This window comes from Mustela erminea, chromosome 14 (genome assembly GCF_009829155.1).
Source record: "Mustela erminea isolate mMusErm1 chromosome 14, mMusErm1.Pri, whole genome shotgun sequence".
In the NCBI taxonomy this organism is placed as follows: domain Eukaryota; kingdom Metazoa; phylum Chordata; class Mammalia; order Carnivora; family Mustelidae; genus Mustela; species Mustela erminea.
This window is the reverse complement of record NC_045627.1, coordinates 39,012,928-39,033,454: the sequence shown is the minus strand read 5'-3', so window position 1 is coordinate 39,033,454 and position 20,527 is coordinate 39,012,928. Positions and strand designations below refer to the sequence as shown.

The 20,527-nt window shown below is 37.0% G+C and overlaps 1 protein-coding gene across 2 annotated transcripts in view; it reads left to right on the top strand.

Moving 5' to 3' along the window:
- Positions 1-19,215, top strand: part of P4HA1 (prolyl 4-hydroxylase subunit alpha 1) — a 79,026-nt gene extending 59,811 nt beyond the window's left edge. For both annotated transcript variants that reach the window (XM_032313181.1, XM_032313180.1), the window contains exons 10-15: positions 143-242; positions 8,223-8,276; positions 12,163-12,228; positions 16,228-16,296; positions 16,801-16,897; positions 18,159-19,215. In XM_032313181.1, coding sequence (XP_032169072.1) covers positions 143-242; positions 8,223-8,276; positions 12,163-12,228; positions 16,228-16,296; positions 16,801-16,897; positions 18,159-18,229 — 457 coding nt within the window. In that variant the 3' untranslated portion in view covers positions 18,230-19,215. The remainder of the gene's footprint in view (positions 1-142; positions 243-8,222; positions 8,277-12,162; positions 12,229-16,227; positions 16,297-16,800; positions 16,898-18,158) is intronic.
- Positions 19,216-20,527: the final 1,312 nt, after the last annotated feature.

The window sequence follows — 20,527 nt, the reverse complement described above, 5'->3', positions numbered from 1 at the left end:
CATCGTGTAGTATCAAACAAGCAGGCCAACTAAATGCTTATAGATAAAGGCTTAATGTCCCATATTTTTTGGCTTTTAAAATGATGGCTATTAGTCTTTCTGTATTGAAACGTAATAAGTAATATTTTCTTCTTGTTCTTAGTGCCTGGCTCTCGGGCTATGAAAACCCTGTGGTGTCTCGAATTAATATGAGAATACAAGATCTAACAGGACTAGATGTTTCCACAGCAGAGGAATTACAGGTAGGTAATCACATTATCCTTAAACTACGTGCTATCACATTACTTCTTCATGCTTTTTCAAAAGATGTTTCAGATGAGATTTCCTAACATTGTACAGGCACTGGATAGGTATTTTAGGAGAATTTGGGACCCTAAAAGTGAATTTGGAAGCTGAAACCAAGCAAACTGATCTTATTGGGAAAAATTAGGATTAGTCTGTGGTCTCTAAAATTTCTCTACAAAACATTAAAAACTGTAACTTTTAAGTATAAATTTATGGGGAATGAACAGTGTGTGATACTATATTAAGGACACTATAATTTTTGTCATTCCTAACTAAACCTGTCAGGTAACCAGGGGCAATTTTTTTTTTTTAATGTGTCTTTTTCTCTTTTCTATTGAGATAGTATTCACATGCCATAAAATTTACCCTGGTTTTATTATATGCACATGGTTATGCAGCTATCACCACTATCTAATTGTAAGACTATTTGATCACTTCAAAAACTTGAAGCAGTCACTCTCCATTCCCTCTCCCCAATGCCCCTGGCATCTACTAATCTCCTTTCTGTCTATGAATTTGCCTTTTCTAGATATTTCATATAAATGGAATAATAAAATATGTGGCCTGTTGAATCTGGCTGATACCTCTTAACATAATGTTTTCAATGTATCAGCACTTTATTTGTTTTCATGCCTGAACAATATTCCATTGTTTGGATATTCTACAGCTTCATGTATCTTATCAGCTGAAAGGATATTTGGGTTGTTTGTGCTTTTTGACCATAATGACTAATGCTGCTATGAACATTTGTGTACAAGTTTTGGTACAAACATAAATTTCTCGTGTGTGTATATGGAATAATGAGTCATGTGGTAACTTTAACATTTGTGGAATTGCCAAACTATGTCCCAAAATGGCTGCACAATTTTGTAGTTCCATTGGCAGTGTATGAGGATTACAGTTATTCACTTGTTCTTATCTGTTTTTTTTTTTCTCATTATAGCTTTCATTTGCATTTTCCTGATGGCTAATGATGTTGAGCATCTTTTCATGTGCATATTTGCCTTTTATGTCTTTGAAAAAATTTTTGTTCAAATCCTTTGACTAGGGGTGCCTGGGTGGCTCAGTGGGTTGGGCCTCTTCCTTCAGCTTGGGTCATGATCGAAGGGCTTGGCATTGAGCCCAGCATCGGGCTCTTTGCTCAGCAGGGAGCCTGCTTCCTCCTCTCTCTCTGCCTGCCTCTCTGGCTACTTGTGATCTCTGTCAAATAAATAAATAAATAAAAATCTTTAAAAAAAAAAAATCCTTTGACTATTTCTCAGTTGGGTTGTTTGTGGTTTTTATTGAGTTGTAAGTTTTCTTTTTAGTTTCTGGATATAGGAGCATTATCAGATACATGGTTTGCAAATATTTTCTCCCATTCTGTAGGTCATCTTTCATTTTCTTGATGGTGTCCTTTGGCACAACATTTTTAATTCTGATGAAGTCTGATAGGTCTTTTTTTGTTTTTTGGCTTTGGGATTTTTTTAGTTGCTTATGGTTTCTTTTTCTTTTCTTTCTGTTTTACTTAATTCCAGCATAGTTAACATAAAATTTTATATTAGTCTCAGAAATACAATATAGTGATTCAGCAGTTTTGTACATTACTCAGTGCTCATCATGGTAAGTGTCCTCTTAATCCCTGTCATCTGTTTTACCCATCCCCACCACCCATCTCCTGTCTGGTACATCCTCTGTAGTTAAGTCTGCTTTTTGGTTTGTCTCTTTTTCCCTTTGTTTCTTAAATTCCACATGTGAGTGAAATTGTATGGTATTTGTCTTTCTCTCTTTCACTGAACATTATCCTCTCTAGATCTATCCATGTTGTTGCAAGTGGCTAGATTTCATTCTTTTTTTTTTTTTTTTTTTTGGCTGAGTAATACTTCTTCATTGTTTTTATATACCATAACTTTATCCATTCATCTGTCAGTGAACACTTGAGTTTCTTCTAAATTTGGCTGTTGTAAATAATGCTGCAATAAATGTAGGGGTGCATATTTTATTGAATTAGTGTTTTTGTATTCTGGAATTACTGGATCATGTGGTAACTCTATTTTTAATTTTTTGAGGAAGCCCCATACTGTTTTCCACAGTGGCTGCACCAATTTACATTCCCACTGATAGTGTATGAGGGTCCCTTTTTCTCTACAACCTCGCCAACACCTGTTGTTTGCCATTTCATTTTAGCCATTCTGACTAGTGTGAGGTGGTATCTCATTGTGGTTTTGATTTACATTTTCCTGATGATGAGTGATGTTGAGCACATTTTCATGTGTCTGTTGGCCATTTATATGTCATCTTTGGAGAAATGTGTGTTCATATCTTATGCCCATTTTTAAATTGGATTGTTTGTGTTTTGGGTGTTGAGTTGTATAAGTTCTTTTGTATTTTGGATACCAACCCTTTATCAGATACGTCGTTTGCAAGTATCTTCTCCCATTCATTAGCTTGCCTTTTAGGTTTTGGGTTTTTTTTTTTTTTTTTAAGATTTTATTTATTTATTTGGCAGAGAGATACAAAGAGAGAGGGAACACAAGCAGGGGGAGTGGGAGAGGGAGAAGCAGGCTTCCTGCTGAGCAGGGAGCCCAGTGTGGGGCTTGATCAGGATCCTGGGATCATGACCTGAGCCGAAGGCAGACGCTTAATGACTGAGCCACCCAGGCACCCCTGCCTTTTAGTTTTGTGATTGTTTCCTTTGCTGTGCAGAGGTTTTTAATCTTGATGTAGTCCCAATAGTCTTTTTTTGCTTTTGTTTCCCTTGCCACAAGAGTCATGTCTAGAAAAATGTTGCTACAGCCAATGTCTAAGAAATTACTGCCTGTGCTTTCTTCTAGGATTTTTATGGTTTCTGGTATCACATTGGTTCTTTAATCCATTTCAAGTTTATGTTCGTGTGTGGTATAAGCAAGTGGTTCAGTTTCATTCTTGTGCATGTTGCTCTTCAGTTTTCCCAATGCCATTTGTTTTTGTTTTTGTTTTTTTTTTAAGATTTTATTTATTTATTTGACAGATCACAATTAGGCAGGGAGGCAGGCAGAGAGAGAGAGAGAGAGAGAGAGAGAGGAGGAAGCAGGCTCCCCACTGAGCAGAGAACCGGATGAGGGGCTCGATCCCAGGACCCTGGGATCACGACCTGAGCCACGCCCCCCCCCGAATGCCATTTGTTAAAGAGACTGTATTTCCCATTGCATATTCTTGCCTCCTTTGTCAAAGATTTATTAGCCATATAATCAGTTTATTTTCTATTCTGTCCTCTTGATCTGTTTTTGTGTCTGTTTTATGTCTGTTTTTGTGCCAATACCATACTGTTTTGATTACTGCAGCTTTGTAGTATATCTTGGTATCTGGGATTATGATACCTCCCATTTTGTTATTCTTTTTCATGATTGCTTTGGCTAGGGGGCACCTGCGTGACTCAGTCAGTTAAGTGTCTTCCTTTAGCTCAGGCCATGATCCCAGAGTCTTGGGAACAAGCTCCAAGTCTGGCTCCCTGCTTGGCAGGGGCTCTGCTTCTCCCTCTCCCTCTGCCCCTCCCCACTGCTTATGCTGTCTCTCTTACTCTCTCCCTCTCTCAAAATAAATAAAATCTTAAAAAAGAAAAAAAATAAGCTTGTTTCGGCTGTTGGAGGTCTTTAGTGGTTCCATACAAATTTTTGTATTCTTTGTTATAGTTCTGTAAAAAATGCTTTTGGTATTTTGATAAGAATCACATTAAATCTGTAGATTGCTTCGGGCAGTATTTACATTTTAACAGTATTTGTTCTTCCAGTTCATGGGCATAGAATAGCTTTCTATTTCATTTTCTTTCATTAGTGTTTTATAGTCATCTTCAATTTCTTTGAAGTAGTTTTCTGAGTACAAGCCTTTGAGCTCCTTGGTTGGGTTTATTCCTAGCTATTATTTTTGGTTAAATTGTAAATAGGACTGTTTTCCTCATGTCTTTCTGCTACTTCATTATCAATGTTAGAAATGCAAATGGATTTCTGTATATTGATTTTGTATCCTGTGACCTTAATGAATCAGTTCATGTAGTTTCTTTGGTTGAGTGTTCAGGGTTTTCTATATATAGTATCATGTCATCTGCAAATAATGAAAGTTTAACTTCTTCCTTACCAATATGAATGCTTTCTATTTCTTTTTATTGTTTGATTGGTATGGGTACAGCTCCCAGTACCATGTTGAATAAAAGTAGTAAGAATGGAGGGGCACCTGGGTGGCTCAGTGGGTTAATAAAGCCTCTGCTCTTGGACAATTGTTTGTTGCAAGTTTTCGATTACTGATTCAGTTTAATTGCCAAATCAGGCTCTATTTTATGTTTTTTTCCTGATTTGGTTTTAGGAGATTAATAGTTTCTAGGAACCTACCCATTTCTTCTGGGTTGTTCAATTTGTTGGGATATAATTTTTCAAAATACTGTCTTACAGTTCTTTGTATTTCTGTGGTGTCAATTGTTATTTCTCTCTCATTTCTGTTAATTTGAGTGCTTTTTTTTTTAATGAGTCTGGCAAGAGGCTTATCAACTTTGTTGATCTTTTCAAAGAATCAGTTCCTGTTTTCATTGTTTCTGTTTCATTTATTTCTGCTCTAATCGTTATTATTTTCTTTTTCCTACTGGTTTGGGATTTTGTTTGTTGTTCTTCTAGCTCTTTTAGGTATAAGGTTAAGTTGTGTATGTGAGATTTTCCTTGTTTTTGAGGTAGGTCTTACTGTAAACTTCCTTCCTAGGACAGCTTTTGCTGCATACCAAAAATTTTGAACCATTTTCATTTGTTTCCATGTATTTTTTATATTGATTTCTTGTTGACCCATTCATTGCTTAGTAGCATGTTATTTAACCTCCATGTATTTGTATTCTTTCCAGACTTTTTCTTGCGGTTGCTTTCTAATTTTATTGCATTGTGGTCAAAAAAGTTATTTGGTATGACTTTAATCTTTTTAATTTGTTGAGACTTGTTTTGTAACCTAATGTGTGATCTGTTCTAGAGAATGTTCACGTGATCTTGAATGTATATTCTATTTCTCCATGTGCACTTGAATGTGTGTTCTGTTCTAAGGTGGAATGTTCTGAGTATATCTACTAGATCCATCTGGTCTAGTATGTCATCCAGAGCCACTCTTTTCTTACTGATTACTTTTTCTGCTTGAATGATCTGTCCATTTATGTGAGTGTTAAAGTTCCCTAGTATTATTGTATTATTATTTCCTTTGTGTGTGTTTTTAAGATTTTATTTATCTGAGAGAGAGTGTGAGTGACAAGAGAGCAGGAATGAGGGGGAGAGGCAGAGGGAGAAGCAGACTACCTGCTGAGCAGAGAGCCCAACACGGGGCTCCATCCCTGGACTCTAAAATCATGACCTGAACTGAGCTGAGGGCAGATGCTTAACCCACTGAGCCACGTGGTGCCCACCCCTTATGTTTGTTATGTATTTGGGTGCTCCCATGTTGGGTGCATAAATATTTATAATTGTTATATCTTCTTATTGGATTGTCCCCTTTATAAAGTGTCCTTGTCTTTTGTTACAGTCTTTGTTTTAAAGTCTGTTTTGTCCAATATAAGTATTACAGTCCTGGCTTTCTTTTCATTTCCACTTGCATGATAAATTCTTTTCCATCCCTTCACTTTTCAGTCTGCATGTTTCTTTAGGTCTGAAGTGAGTCTCATAGGCAGCATAGAGTTGTGTCTTTTTTTTTAGTCCATTTTGTCACCCTGTTTTTTGATTAGAATTCTTAGTCCATTTACATTCAAAATAATTATTGATGGGTATGTACTTATTGCCATTTTGTTACTTGTTTTATGGTTTCTTTTGTATTTCTTCTTTTTTTCGCTTCTATCATGCTTTGGTGGCTTTAGTGATATACTTGATTTCCTTTCTCTTTATATTTTTGCATATCTATTACCAGTTTTCGATTTGTAGCTACCATGAGGTTTATATATAAAACATCATATGCATATGGCCGTCTATATTAAGTAGATCACTTAAGTTTTTACTCCTCTGCCCCCACCACATTTTAGGTATATAGTGTCATACTGTATATCCTTTTTATTTTCTGAAACCCTTGATTGATAGACTTTGATAGAAGTAATAGGATTGGTAATTGATCATGATGTGCAGCTGTTACTTACATAGTAATTTCTGGTCTAAAGCGCTAGCAGCAACATTAGTACTTTATGCAGTTACAGTTAATATGCTGTGGTAACTGAAATTTAAACTATGTTTTTAGGGGTCTGGTGTTAATGATTAGCTAAACATGCATTTTGGAACTATGCAAAGAAGGGTTGTCTATACTTAAATTTGCTTAAGTTGTCATTTATTCATTGGTAATCTACAGCTTCCTTGCTATTCATTATATTATTAAAAAGTTTTGTATATATCTTTTTTTTCTCCGGATCTATGTTTATTCTCATTTGCTTAACCTTCACAGAATTTTTCAAGCTACTTGATAACAGTTTTACTTAGTAGGCTTAGTAGGCTGATCCAACCCAAATCAAATATCCAGAGTAATAATTTACAGAGGACTTGGACCTTTCTGTGGGCAACACTCTTTTAAATATATTCTCCTTTCATTTCATCAGCAGCGCTGTTTAAATCCCATTCTCCTTTCATGTTGTCATACTGGGATGCAAGGAAGGAGTTAAGGAGGGTATCTTCCTTTACAAATAAGAAAATTGAGATTGTATTGAAAGTTATGTATATTTGGCCCCCCAAATATACATACATTTGGGTGGCTCAGTGGGTTAAAGCCTCTGCTTTCGGCTCAGGTCATGATCCCGGGGTCTTGGGATCGAGCCCCACATCGGGCTCTCTGCTCAGTGGGGAGCCTGCTTCCTTCTCTTTCTTGGCCTGCTTCTCTGCCTGCTTGTGATCTCTGTCTGTCAAATAAATAAATAAAAATCTTTAAAAAAAAGAAAAAGTTATAGGGGCGCCTGAGTGGCTCAGTGGGTTAAAGCCTCTGCCTTCGGCTCAGGTCATGATCTCAGGGTCCTGGGATCGAGCCCCACATCGGGCTCTCTGCTCAGCAGGGAGCCTGCTTCCCCCTGTCTCTCTCTCTCTCTCTCTCTCTGCCTACCTCTGCCTACTTGTGATCTCTGTCTTTCAAATAAATAAATAAAATATTAAAAAAAAAAAAAAAGAAAAAGTTACATATACTATAACTAAGAAAGCTAGAACTTACACTCAGACCAGATACTTTTCTTACTTTCTTTTGCTGCTTTACACTGGGATTGTCATTACCAACTGAAATTGTTAGCACCCTCCAGCAGGAATAATTAAGTTTCGTGTTAACCTCCTCCCTCTTTTACCTTAGGATAAAAAAAGAATATGTAGGAGGGAATTTTTTTTTTAATTTTTTAATTTATTTGACAGACAGAGATCACAAGTAGGCAGAGAGAGAGGAGGAAGCAGGCTCCCCGCTGAGCAGAGAGCCTGATGTGGGGCTCAATCCCAGGACCCCGGGATCGTGACCTGAGCCGAAAGCAGAGGCTTTAACCCACTGAGCCACCCAGGCGCCCTTGTAGGAGGAAATTTTATTAAAATAGATTGGGAGTTTCCCAGCAGTTTGGGTTTTGGAAAATATGAGTCTTGATTTAAACTCCAAAGGAAAGTGTTTAGTAAAAATTAATAATAAAAACCTCAAAACTGTATCCTAGAAAATTTTAATTCTAAACATTTTAATTTTAAAATTCTAACTCAAGTTTTAGTTTATGTATTAGAGGAAAACATGTACCCCAAACATCTACTAAAGAAAAGCATATTAACTACGGTTCCAAAATAATTATGTAGTAGCTATCCTAGATTTTTATCCTGGTTCCTTAAGAACTCTCATTGATTTAAACTGCTTTGCTTCTCATTTCTCTAGGAGTACGTAACCATGATATATAAGACACCAAAATAGGACTTATTAATTTTTTGAATAGTAGTCTTGATTCTTTTAATGCGTACTTTGTTCCTCTCCTTCAGGTAGCAAATTACGGAGTTGGAGGACAGTATGAACCCCATTTTGATTTTGCACGGGTAAGTTAAAAAAATGAACGTAGGCATTCTACTGAAGCTCAGGCATGACATGTTAATTCTGTTCTTTTAGTATTAAAAACTTATAGGCTGTTGCAATTTGTGGAAGTATGGTGGAATAGAGACCCTATAAAACCTTTTTAGCAGTAAAAAACCCTTAGATGCACAGTTAAAAAAAAAAAAAAAAAAAAAAGATATCTTTAAATGCATTGCTGAGCCTGGAAGAAAGTAAAGGAAATTCCCAAAGGCAAAATGAACAAAGAAAACCTAGAAACTAAAATTAGAGTTAAAGGGGGTGGCAAAAAAGCTGAAGCTGAAGGCATGTGCCTCCAAGAGTTGAGAGCTTTGGAAATTAACTGCTCAGCTCTGTGAGAGGACCTACCTCTGTGTAAGCTACTGAACCTTGGAGACCCATGCATAAAACCCGAATCTCCAAAAGGATTATATTCTCAGAGAAAGAATAGCCTTGAAAATAATCTGCTTTGAGTTATGAGCCTTAAGGAGAGTTGCCTGTCATCACCCAGGTTGGGGCTGGGGGTGGGGTGGGGGAATGCAATGTGTATGAGAGCCTTTTCTGGGAGTTTGAAAGCATAGGCATTCTCCCACATGAACCTTGGATTTGAATTTTCACTACCCTGGAAGAGCAAATTTGTTCAGTTAGGTAGTACTCCTTGGTACTCCTCCCTGAAAACAGTCATCCTCATTATAACACCTCAGGAATTTTATTTTTTTTTAAAGATTTTATTTATTTATTTGACAGAGATCACAAGTACACAGAGAGGCAGGCAGAGAGAGAGAGAGAGGGAAGCAGGCTCCCTGCTGAGCAGAGAGCCCGATGCGGGACTCGATCCCAGGACCCTGAGATCATGACCTGAGCCGAAGGCAGCAGCTTAGCCCACTGAGCCACCCAGGCACCCCCACCTCAGGAATTTTAAAGATTAGGGTCAGCCAAATATGAACTCTAATATTAAAAAAGAAATCACTGGTAATTAGATACCATTGGTGAGACTGAAGTACCCAACAGATTTAGATGCCTCCAGGATGTTAGGTACTTCAGTTATCAGGTACAGCATATAAAATAACTGTATAACATTCTTAAAAATAAAAGGATAGGGGCACCTGGGTGGCTCAGTGGGTTAAAGCCTCTGCCTTCGGTTCAGGTCATGATCCCAGGGTCCTGGGATCGAGCCCCACATCGGGCTCTCTGCTCTGCAGGGAGCCTGCTTCCTCCTCTCTCTCTCTCTGCCTGCCTACTTGTGATCTCTGTCAAATAAAAAAAAAAAAAAAAAAAAAAGGATAAATATTAAACTTTCAAAATGATTTAACATATTTGAAAAACAAATAGAAGCTATAGGGAGAAAGAAGTGTTGAAACTTAAAGTTTGGATAAATTAAAACAGGTTAGAGACTGTTGAAGTAAATCAGCAAATTAGTGATGAATCTGAAGAAATTATAAGAATACGCTGAGCCAGGAAAATTAAAAAATACAAAATAGATGTAGAGAAACACTGGAGAATAAATAGTATTGAAGCAGTTTGCTAAAACGATGTAACTTTTCTTTTTTCACATTAAGCTACATTTTATATATATATATATACACACACATTTATATATATATATAACGTATATATAAATATATATAATATAAATATATATTAATACAAATATATAAAATATATACATAAATATATATTTATATATACGTTATATATATATATATAAAACACCAAATCTTAATTTTAAAATTTTAATTAAGCTTTATCATAATTACATGAATTCTAGGGGCACATGAGGGCTTAGTCGATTAAGCATCTGCCTCTAGCTTAGGTAATGATCCAGGTAATGATCCTGGGGTCCTGGGATCGAGTCCCATGTCAGGCTCCCTGCTTGGTGGGGAGCCTGCTTCTCCCTCTCCCTCTGCAACTCCCTTGATGGTGCACATGCTTTCTCTGTGTTAAACAAATCTTTCTTTTTTTTTTAAAGGTAAAATGAATTCAGAGAGAAATATTTTTTAAAAATTAAATGAATTCTAAGAACTGTCTCAGGTATTTTAATAAACATCTTGAACTTTTACCATTTTAAAATAAGGGTATATTCTTTTGAAAGACAACAGCCTTTATTGTGTTACAGCCCTTGGCCAGCTTCAGTCCCAGAATCCTAGATTCTTCTATGTAGGCCAGTAAAGAATATATTTTTAGGGCGCCTGGGTGGCTCAGTGGGTTAAGCCGCTGCCTTCGGCTCAGGTCATGATCTCAGGGTCCTGGGATCGAGTCCCGCATCGGGCTCTCTGCTCAGCAGGGAGCCTGCTTCCTCCTCTCTATCTCTCTGCCTGCCTCTCTGCCTGCTTGTGATCTCACTCTGTCAAATAAATAAATAAATAAATCTTTAAAAAAAAAAAAAAAGAATATATTTTTAGTTTCTTTCCCTTCTGTTTTCAATTATTGAAAAACGTCTGAGAGTATAAAATTCAAGACCTGACATTAGTACAACTAAATTTTTTCTTAGTTTTTTATTTTGAAATCATTACAGATTCTTAGGAAGTAGTAAAGAAATATACAGGGAGATGTCTTGAACCCTTCCCTCAGCCTCCCCCACTGTTAGCATCTTCCTTTACTGTAGCACATTATCAAAACCAAGAAATAGGCATTGGCACAAGCCACCAAGCCTATTCATATTTCACCAGTTATATTTACACTAATTTGCGTGTATGTGTGTGTGTGCAGTTTTACTACATGTGTAGCTTGTGAAACTGCCACCACAATCAAGGTGCATAACTGCACCATCACTGCCAGACCCTTATGGTGCTGCTTTGGAGATGCACATACGCTTCTGCTTCCCGTGCCTAACTGCTGGTAACCACTAATCCAACTTCTTGTTCTCCATAATTGTATTTCACAAATGTTAAAGGTAATACATAGTGTGTATCCTTTTGAGATCCTCTCATTTCACTCAGCATAATTCCTTTGAGGTTCATGTTCTTACCGAATTTAATAATAGTGTGCTCTTTTTATTGCTGAGTACTATTTCATGGTATGGACACATCTCAGTTTGCTTAGTCACTCATCCTTTGAAGGACATTTTGGGGCTATCACAGTCCTATTTGGAGCTATCACAAATAAAGATGTGTGTAAATTTGAAAAATCCATTTTCATTTTTCTGGGATAACTGCCAAGAGACTGTATTGTATTTTAATTTAGTTTTTTTTTTTTCTTTTTAATTTGAGACAGAGAAAGAGCAGGGGGTAGGGGCAGAGAGGGAGAAGCAGACTCCTTGCTGAGCAGGGAGCCTGAAGCGGGACTCCATCCCAGGACCCTGAGATTATGACCTGAGCCAGAGGCAGATGCTCAACCGACTGAATGACTCACGTGCCCCTAATTTAGATTTTAATAGCCCAGATGTGAATTCTCCAGCCAGATTAAAGTGCTGACTGTCCAAAAGAATGAAAGCACAGTAGCAGTAAACATTTGAATGGCTCATGAGTTCAAAGTAAATCTTAAGGTAAATTTTTTACCCACAGAGAGTAGAGTTCATAAATGTGGCTAAAAGGCCCTCATGTCTTATTTGTTTTTTGGGTTTGTTTTTCAGAAGCAAAACTATAGGCATGAATTTTATTAATGATCTGTAGATAGCCTAAATAACGAAAACCAGTATCTACTAATGAATCTGGGGTTTTTCCCTATAGTGGTCTTATCGAAAGTATTCACTGTGCACATGCTGAGTTGGCATCAACCAGTATTTGAGTGCCTGCTCTATATTGTGCACTAGACTTTATAAATGAGTCTTTTGGGGTTTTTGGCATATCCTTTAGCATATTACTGGTGTTTAGTTGCCACTAGAAAATTTGCATTACTGAATTTTATACTATTGAATTCATTGTGTTTTATTCACAGAAAGATGAACCAGATGCTTTCAAAGAACTGGGGACAGGAAACAGAATTGCTACATGGCTGTTTTATGTAAGTTACAGCTGAAATTTTTATTTTAAGATGGGATTTTATTACATGACATTTATTTTGATGTGTGCAGGTGTTTGTTTTCCTTAGCCCTTATTTGATGTTCTGATTTAGAGTTTTTACAACTGAGTAAGGGGAGGGGTTTTTTGCATTTATAACTTCTTCAGATTGTAATATTAAAGCCTGAATAAGAATGCTAAAATTACTAACAGTCTCTCTACTTGGAAACAATCATTGTTGATATTTTGGAGTATGGACTGTCTGTTAATATGTGTATATAGGCATCTCTGTATATACTCACATTTTAAACTTTTTGAATTTTTTGTTGCTATATGTCAGAAAAAGTTTACAAATCACAAGTACTATAACGATAAATTTTCACAAAGTGAACACATTGATGTAAGCAGCAGCCAATGGTTAAGAGTAACCATTTTCAGAGTGCCTGGGTGGCTCAGTGGGTTAAAGCCTCTGCCTTCTGCTCAGGTCATGATCTCAGGGTCCTGGGATCAAGCCCCGCATCGGGCTCTCTGCTCAGTGGGGAGCCTGCTTCCTCCTCTCTGCCTGCCTCTCTGCCTGCTTGTGATCTGTCAAATAAATAAATCTTTTTTTTTTTTTTTTAAAGATGTGATTTAACAAGTAGACGGAGAGGCAGGCAGAGAGAGAGAGGGAAGCAGGCTCCCTGCTGAGCAGAGAGCCCGATGTGGGACTCGATCCCAGGACCTTGAGATCACGACCCGAGCCGAAGGCAGCGGCTTAACCCACTGAGCCACCCAGGCGCCCTCAAATAAATAAATCTTTAAAAAAAAAAAAAAAGAGTAACCATTTTCACATTGTTTATTAAAGTTTAAAAACTTAACGATATTTTTAATTTTTTTCTATATGTTTAGGTATATGAATAATCTTAACTTTGCTCATAATATTTGCTCCAGTTCTCTGTTGCTTCATAACAATCACCACAAAACTGAATGGATTAAAATAACTTTTTCTCTCTTGGTTGGGCGGTTGAGTAGACATCACTCCTGGTCATTGCTCTGGATCTTCCGTGCATTTGCAGTCAGGATGACTGGCACGGGGTCATTTTGAAGGCTGGGGTTGAGACTGGCTTTGTCCAGAATACCTGCATGTGGTCTGGGCTTCTTCCAGCATGGTGGCTGGATTACGAGAGCGCATATCTCCACAAAAAGCAAGGCTGAAATGCATCGCATTTTCATTACCTACCCTGGAGTCAAATAATATTACTTCTGCATTTTATTAATCAAAGCAATTACAAGGTTCAGGGGACAAGGACATAGTCCCTACCACTCGGTAAGAATATCAGTGTCACGTAAAAAGAACATGTAAGACAGGACCTATTGGTATAATATTTGGAAAATACAATCTCCTACATTGTTGTAACCTTTGTTAACTTAAAAAGTTGTATTTTATATCTAGACTTTTTGTTTATTTCATTGCACTTTCATCCCTGTGTCCATCTGAATGATATGAAAATGGCATCTATTTTTGTGGTTTTATCTCACTCCCAACCAAAATTGGTGTCTCATTTTGCGCAGTCTCATTTTTTCTTCGTTGCTCCCTGACCCCTTCCCCGTGTGTCTTTTACCCTATTTCTTCCATTCTTCATTCCCTCTATTCAACCTACCTTCTCAAGTTCCTACGTTATTCTTCTGCCCTCCCTCTTACAACTTCATCTGTTTCCAAAAAGATTTAAGATCCAATTAAAGAAAGGATGTAAGTTATCACAAAGGGAGAACCAGGGGAGAAGCTGATGCATTGTACAAAATTCATGCAGTGAAATCTTATATACTTTGTAGAGATGAGTTCTCCATAATTGTACCAATTTATATCCCACCTTTATATGTTGATGTTTGTCAGACTTTGATCTGTACATCTTTCACTTTATAGACTGACAGTTCTTGTGCTTTAATTTGCATTTCTCTTATTAGAGAAGGTGATCATCTTTTCTGGTGTTTGAGATACATTAAACCTTTTTTTTGCTTTTATGAATATTGATACTATATTATTTGGTCCAATATCCATGAGTGCTAGATTTTACTGTTAGATTTTATGTTAATTACCAATTATTGTGTTCTCCTTTAATTATATAGCATTCGATTAGGTTAGTGATTCACCCTCCCCCCCACCCCGCAATTGTTTTACTATTCCCAGACCAGCTGGACCAGCTACACGGAGTACGTCTTCTGCCGGGAGTGAGCTCCCCAGACCCCCTCGAGACTCCAGCGCTCCCACCCTCCACCTTCCTGCTCCTACCCCACGCCTTTCCATTCCCCTGTCTCCCACCTTTAGTAGCTGGGCCAGGCCCACTCACGCCCCACTTGAGAACCTACAGCCGCAAATGCTCTCAGCTTGTCTTCTTTGGACCCTGCTAACCGAGAGAGCCCAGATGTACCCCCTCCAGTGCTTCCTCTGCCCCCCCGACTCAAACCACCCCTCCCCTGGATTTTCCTTAAAAAAAAAAAAAAAATAGGCCATTTAACACAATTTTTTCATTTCTCAGGTGTTTCATCGCTTACTACTACTGATGTATTTGTCATAGTAAAATATCCTTATTTATCTCACTTAATGCTTTTATTTTGATTTAAACTGTGCCTCATATTAAGATCAAACTCTGTTTTCTTTGCTGTATCATTTGCTGGGCAAATCTTTTTGTTTTAAGTGTTTCTAAGTTCCTTGTTTAATTTTTTTATTTTTTTAAAGATTTTATTTATTTATTTGACAGACAGAGAGAGAGGAGGAGGAAGCAGGCTTATCGTTGAGCAAAGAGCCCAATGCGGGGCTCGATTCCAGGACTCTGGGATCATGACCTGAGCTGAAGGCAGAGGCTTTAACCCACTGAGCCACCCAGACGCCCCTCTTAGGTCCCTTGTTTTAGATGTGACTCTTGGGTGTAGCATACTTGGGTTTTGCTTTTTGATTCAGTCTTTATGATCTGTGGTTCCATTGTCTAATTTTGTCCATGTGGTTCCTCCATTTGGAAGATTTGTGTTTTTATTCTAGGTTACATTTGAAAAATTTTTAAGATTTTAATTCCAGTATAGTTGACATATAATGTGATATAGTTTCAGACATACAATTGAGTGATTCAACACTTCCATACATTACCTAGTGCTAATCACAAGTGCATTCCTTAATCCCCATCACCTCTTTAAACCATCTGCCCCCGACCTTCCCTCTGGTAACCACCAGTTTGTTCTCTATAGTTAAGAGTGTGTTTCTTGGTTTCTGTCCTTTTTTTTCCCTTTTGAGTCCACATGTGAGTGAAATCATTTTGGTATTTGTCTATGTCTGACGTACTTCGCTTAGCATAATACTCTTGAGCTCTAAGTCATTGCAAATGGCAAGATTTTATTTTTTTATGGCTTAATAATACTCCATTTTGTGAGTGTGTGTGTATGTGTGTGTGTGTGTATACACACACAACATCTTCTTTATCCATTCATCTTTCATTGGATACTGGGGCTGCTTCCATAATTTAGCTATTGTAAATAATGCTGCAATTAACACAGGGGTGCATATATCCTTTTGAATTAGTATCTTCATATACTTTGGATAAATACCTAGTAGGAGCACCTACTATTACTACTCTAGACACTGAAGCTCAGCAATGAACAAATGAAAAGTCCTTTCCCCAGGGAGGTTATACTTCAGTGCTATAAATGCCTAATTATACCCCTGTGTTACTTGATTTATTGGTTTTAAATAATATCTTTTTACCTCTGTCTTTTTACCTCTGGCTATAAGATATAAAAGATATCCTTATCTCCCTTCCTGGCTCTCTCATTTCTTTTGTTTTTTTACTTAAGTATGTAAACCTAAACTGTATCTTATTTTGTGTAAAAACTAAGTAGCATGCACAAACCTTCCTATGTTAGGTAGAAGTCCAGGTGTTCTCCTAGTCCCTGTGGTATCCTGTCTTCCTCACAGGGGCATATTTAAATTTATTTTACCAGTGCTTCTGATAATACTTCTCTGGAATTCTTACAGATGAGTGATGTTTCAGCAGGAGGAGCCACTGTTTTTCCTGAAGTAGGAGCTAGTGTTTGGCCCAAAAAGGTAAACTTGATTTGTTTATTTTAATTTTGTGGGTCTCTTTATTTTTTTCCCTGAGGAAGAGATGCACCTCAATTTCATGGTTTAATTAATGAATTACATTTTTAAAGGTAGAGATAATGTAAGCCTTACTAGGCAAAATTTACTTACTAGGTATACCAGGTAAAATTTTGAATATTTTTGTGGCACAGTTTACTATGATTACCTAGAAGTAATGAACAACCAAGGACTAGTACTTAAAAGTTTTCATTTCTAAAATGGGTTCCATATGATATTTATCCTTCCATTTTGCTACTGTAAGATTTGTTAAGCAACTTTGTGATATTAACATTTCCATATGATCACCAGAATTTTGTAAATGACTGTCATATTTTAGAATTTTATTAGAGAAGATATAATGCTGCCATAGATGAGTACTTGCTCACAGGAACAGAGGAAAATTTAATTCCTGCAAAAAGTGATAACCTGCTATCTTATTTAGAGATAATTTTTTATTATTCTCCACAGGGAACTGCTGTTTTCTGGTACAATCTCTTTGCCAGTGGAGAAGGAGATTACAGTACACGGCATGCGGCCTGTCCAGTGCTTGTTGGAAACAAATGGGGTAAATATTTCCTGTATTCTCTTGTGATTTTTCCTAACATTGAAAGGGATTCAGCCACACCAGTTTCTGATCGTAATTCTTATGACAGATTTTAACAGTATTGCAACTTGAATTAAGATAGTATCTTTCCCTCAAGGAGTTTACAATGGTCTCTGATGGAGACAGGCAAATGGATGAATTAGAATATGGTATAGTACACACTAGTACAGAGACATAAACATAATGGTAACTCCTTATAGTTGGGGACACTTCTTCAAATCTTAATTTTAAAATTTGGTCTTGAAGCTAGAGCAGTATGTTTTCCAGGCCTATTAGAGATGGGGGCCAGGACTCATGTGAAGCTAGGAAGACACTTAAGGTCATGCTAGTGCAAATGACCAGCCACATGAAAACAAAATAGAAACATACTGTTTAACCCCATAAATCCATTTCAGTATGTGTCACTAGCTCATGTGTCTAGTGACTACCATATCAGACATAGCAGGACTAAGAAATAACATCTGATGGTTAGGATTTTAAAAATCTCCCCTGATGATGGTAATGTTTGGCAGTCACTGGGCTAGAATGAAGAAAGGCTAGTGAAGGGGAAAACATTTTAGAAGGCTCTTTACCCTTGTCTAAGTGGGCAAGGATGATAGCCTGGACTAAGGCAGCAGCAAAACTGTTGGAGAGTAGAGAGATTGAGAGAGAGATTGAAGAGGTATATAAGAAAAAGTGACAGGGCTTGATGACTGAAAGATTGGAAACAGGAGTTGAGAAAAGGTAAAAGTAATTATGGGTCCTAGTTTAGATGTTTATACACATTGATGCCATGGATTGGGCTTTTGGATATAGGAGGAGTAGAAAATTCCATTTGAGGTACACTGAAAAGCAGTATATCTTGAAATCAAGGAAACTTAATGAGCACATAATAGTAGTGACTGATTGTAGGATTGTTCCTCTAGAGTGGAGGTTTTATATTCATTTTTAAAAAGTCTCTGTTAGGGATCATATTTTGCAAACAGGTTTAAACCATCTTCTGACTTACCTACATCTTAATTCCAATTGTGTTTCATTTCAAGCCTTTCATTGAACATCAGAAATTTAGGAAATGGACATACATAGACTATCAATTGAGTTTTCAACATTTAGCAAAGCTTTTAAGAGTGCTTAAGTACCATCTGCCTTCATCTTTTTTGGTCTTGAACTTAGAACTCATGTAGAAACTTTGTTAAATTAGTTAGATAATAGAGAATCTTAATATATTTTTTTCTTCTCACAGTATCCAATAAATGGCTCCATGAACGTGGACAAGAATTTCGCAGACCATGCACCTTATCAGAATTGGAATGACAAATAGGCTTCCCTTCCTCTTCTGTTATACTCTGATGTGTCTGATACGCACATTGCCCAGTCTTCACTTTCCAGAGTTTACAATTGACTAACACTCCATGATTGATTTCAGTCATGAACCTCATCCAGTGTTTCATCTGTGGACAATCACTAACTTTGTGGGGTTTTTTCCTTTTGAAAGTAACACTAAATCACCATATTGTACATATAAACCTTTAAAGTTCAGTTGGTATCAAAGAGGATAAAACAAGGTAGAGTTAAAAATGAGGAATTTTTACACTTCTATCTTAAAGAACTTCTTGTTTGGCTAAAGAAAACAGTTTAAGCATCTGATTATAGTATTTCACTACATCTCAGTGTTCAGGGGATAGGCTAGAATGGGCCATGTGATTAAGTATGTGCCTAGGTATTAGGTCGGCCTAATCTTACTTCTCTGGATCTGCCTGAAGACTAGGAATAAACTAGTCCTCTAATCTGGGTTCCATTTGACGTTTGCCCCATATAGTATTCTAAGTTGATTTTTCTTCCTTCTAGATCTTTTTAAAGAAAGTATACTATATTTTCCCAGTTCCATTCTTTTCTCATAGCTCCTCTGTGGTGAATTTAGTCTGGGTTAAAATACTTTGCTTAAACAAAAATTTTTAATACAAAGCCCTGTATAACAACACTGGGTCTTAACTAAAATGATCATTAGCCTGTTTCCCCCCTTTTCATAAATGATAATTTTGTCCATAAAATTTGCTGTTTTTCTTAGTGCTAATACCTTGCCTCTTATTCCTGCTATAGCAGGGTGATGATGTTGGCATTCTGATAAAATATTGTGCCTTAGGAGACTGGAAATTTAAAAATGTACAAGTCCTTTTAATGATGAGGGAATTGATACAAAATCTTTTCTAAAAAGCCAAAATGTTTGTTTTTCTCAATTCTGAGATGTATTGTGACAACAATGACCTATTTATGATCTTAAATCTTTTTTTAAAAATGTTTCTGTTTTCTGTGTGGTATTTTTCATATTTGAATGTGAATGCATGCTATAGTGACAACAGGTGATTTATGTTGTTTTTTTTTTTTTTTTTTTTTTTTAATGTGTAGGACTTAGGTTTATCCCCCTGCACTCTAATGTCACATGGCTATGGTAGAAAATTGAGGCTCTTTGAACTTTCAGATACTTAATCAAAATCAGTTTCCTTCAAAAAGAGCTCTACAACTTTACTATGGTTATGGAGTTATTACACTAGTGTTACTTAAGCTTTCTCTTATTCAAAAATAAGGTGGACTATAAAGCTGTGACTCTAATGAAGTCTACTAATCTTTTTACATTTCTTATGGTGAATCTTAGTTCATACAAGGGCTTTCTATCCTTTATGCACTATTTAAATATAAATTTAAGAAAGTGTTACTTGTTTGGGTAAGAAGGTATTATTACTTTTGCCAATTAAAAAAATCAACTGTAAAATTCCTTTCTCCCAAATACCCTTTGTTTCACCACAACAATTTTGGTAAGAATATTGAGAATTAGCTTCAGTATTTTAATCTGCTTAGATTTTTTGACCATAGATGATTTAAAAAAAAATAAATCATGCTAGAAGCAATGCGAATGCAAAAGTATAGAAATAAAATGGGGGGTTCAGTGAATGGAAACTAACCTTTATTACCTTACATGTTTTAGCAAGTAGAATACATATTTCAGAAGGAAATGACCTTCTTAAAGATTTCTTTATATTCAACCTAAACTCTCCATGAGGATCATTAAACTCTTATCAGTATTAGATCTTACAGAACCCTCCCATGTTTCATTACCAACTATTTTTCTTTACAAATGGGAAGGAGAAAAAAAAAAAATCCTGTAAAAGGTTTTGAGTCTAGTGGTCACTGCAATCTTTTTTTTGATGGTGAACATTAAAACCAGTGAGGACTGCATGCCAGCCCTGGGGCACAGGAAAAAACCCCCATGGTTTAAAAGGAGCAACTAGAATATAAAGGAACCGTGCCAAAGGATGGCGGAGTTAGTTTGGAGAGGCTAGCAAGTGCCATGGTTTATGTTCCCCTTCAGTTTGATAGCATGGATAGAGGCAGGGTCTGTGCGCTGTAGCAGGCTTATCACCTTAGTGAGACCCAGGCCTCTAGCCCATGCCAGTCCCGGCCATCCCACCAAAGCAACTTCAGCTGCAGCCAAGATGGGGCACACACAGATCACCCTTGGTGAGTGCTCACTATACCTCAATATAGCCATCTCAGGCAGGTGATACAGGCGCAGAGCACCCCAGAACACTCCAAACCTGCACCTGAGGACTCGTC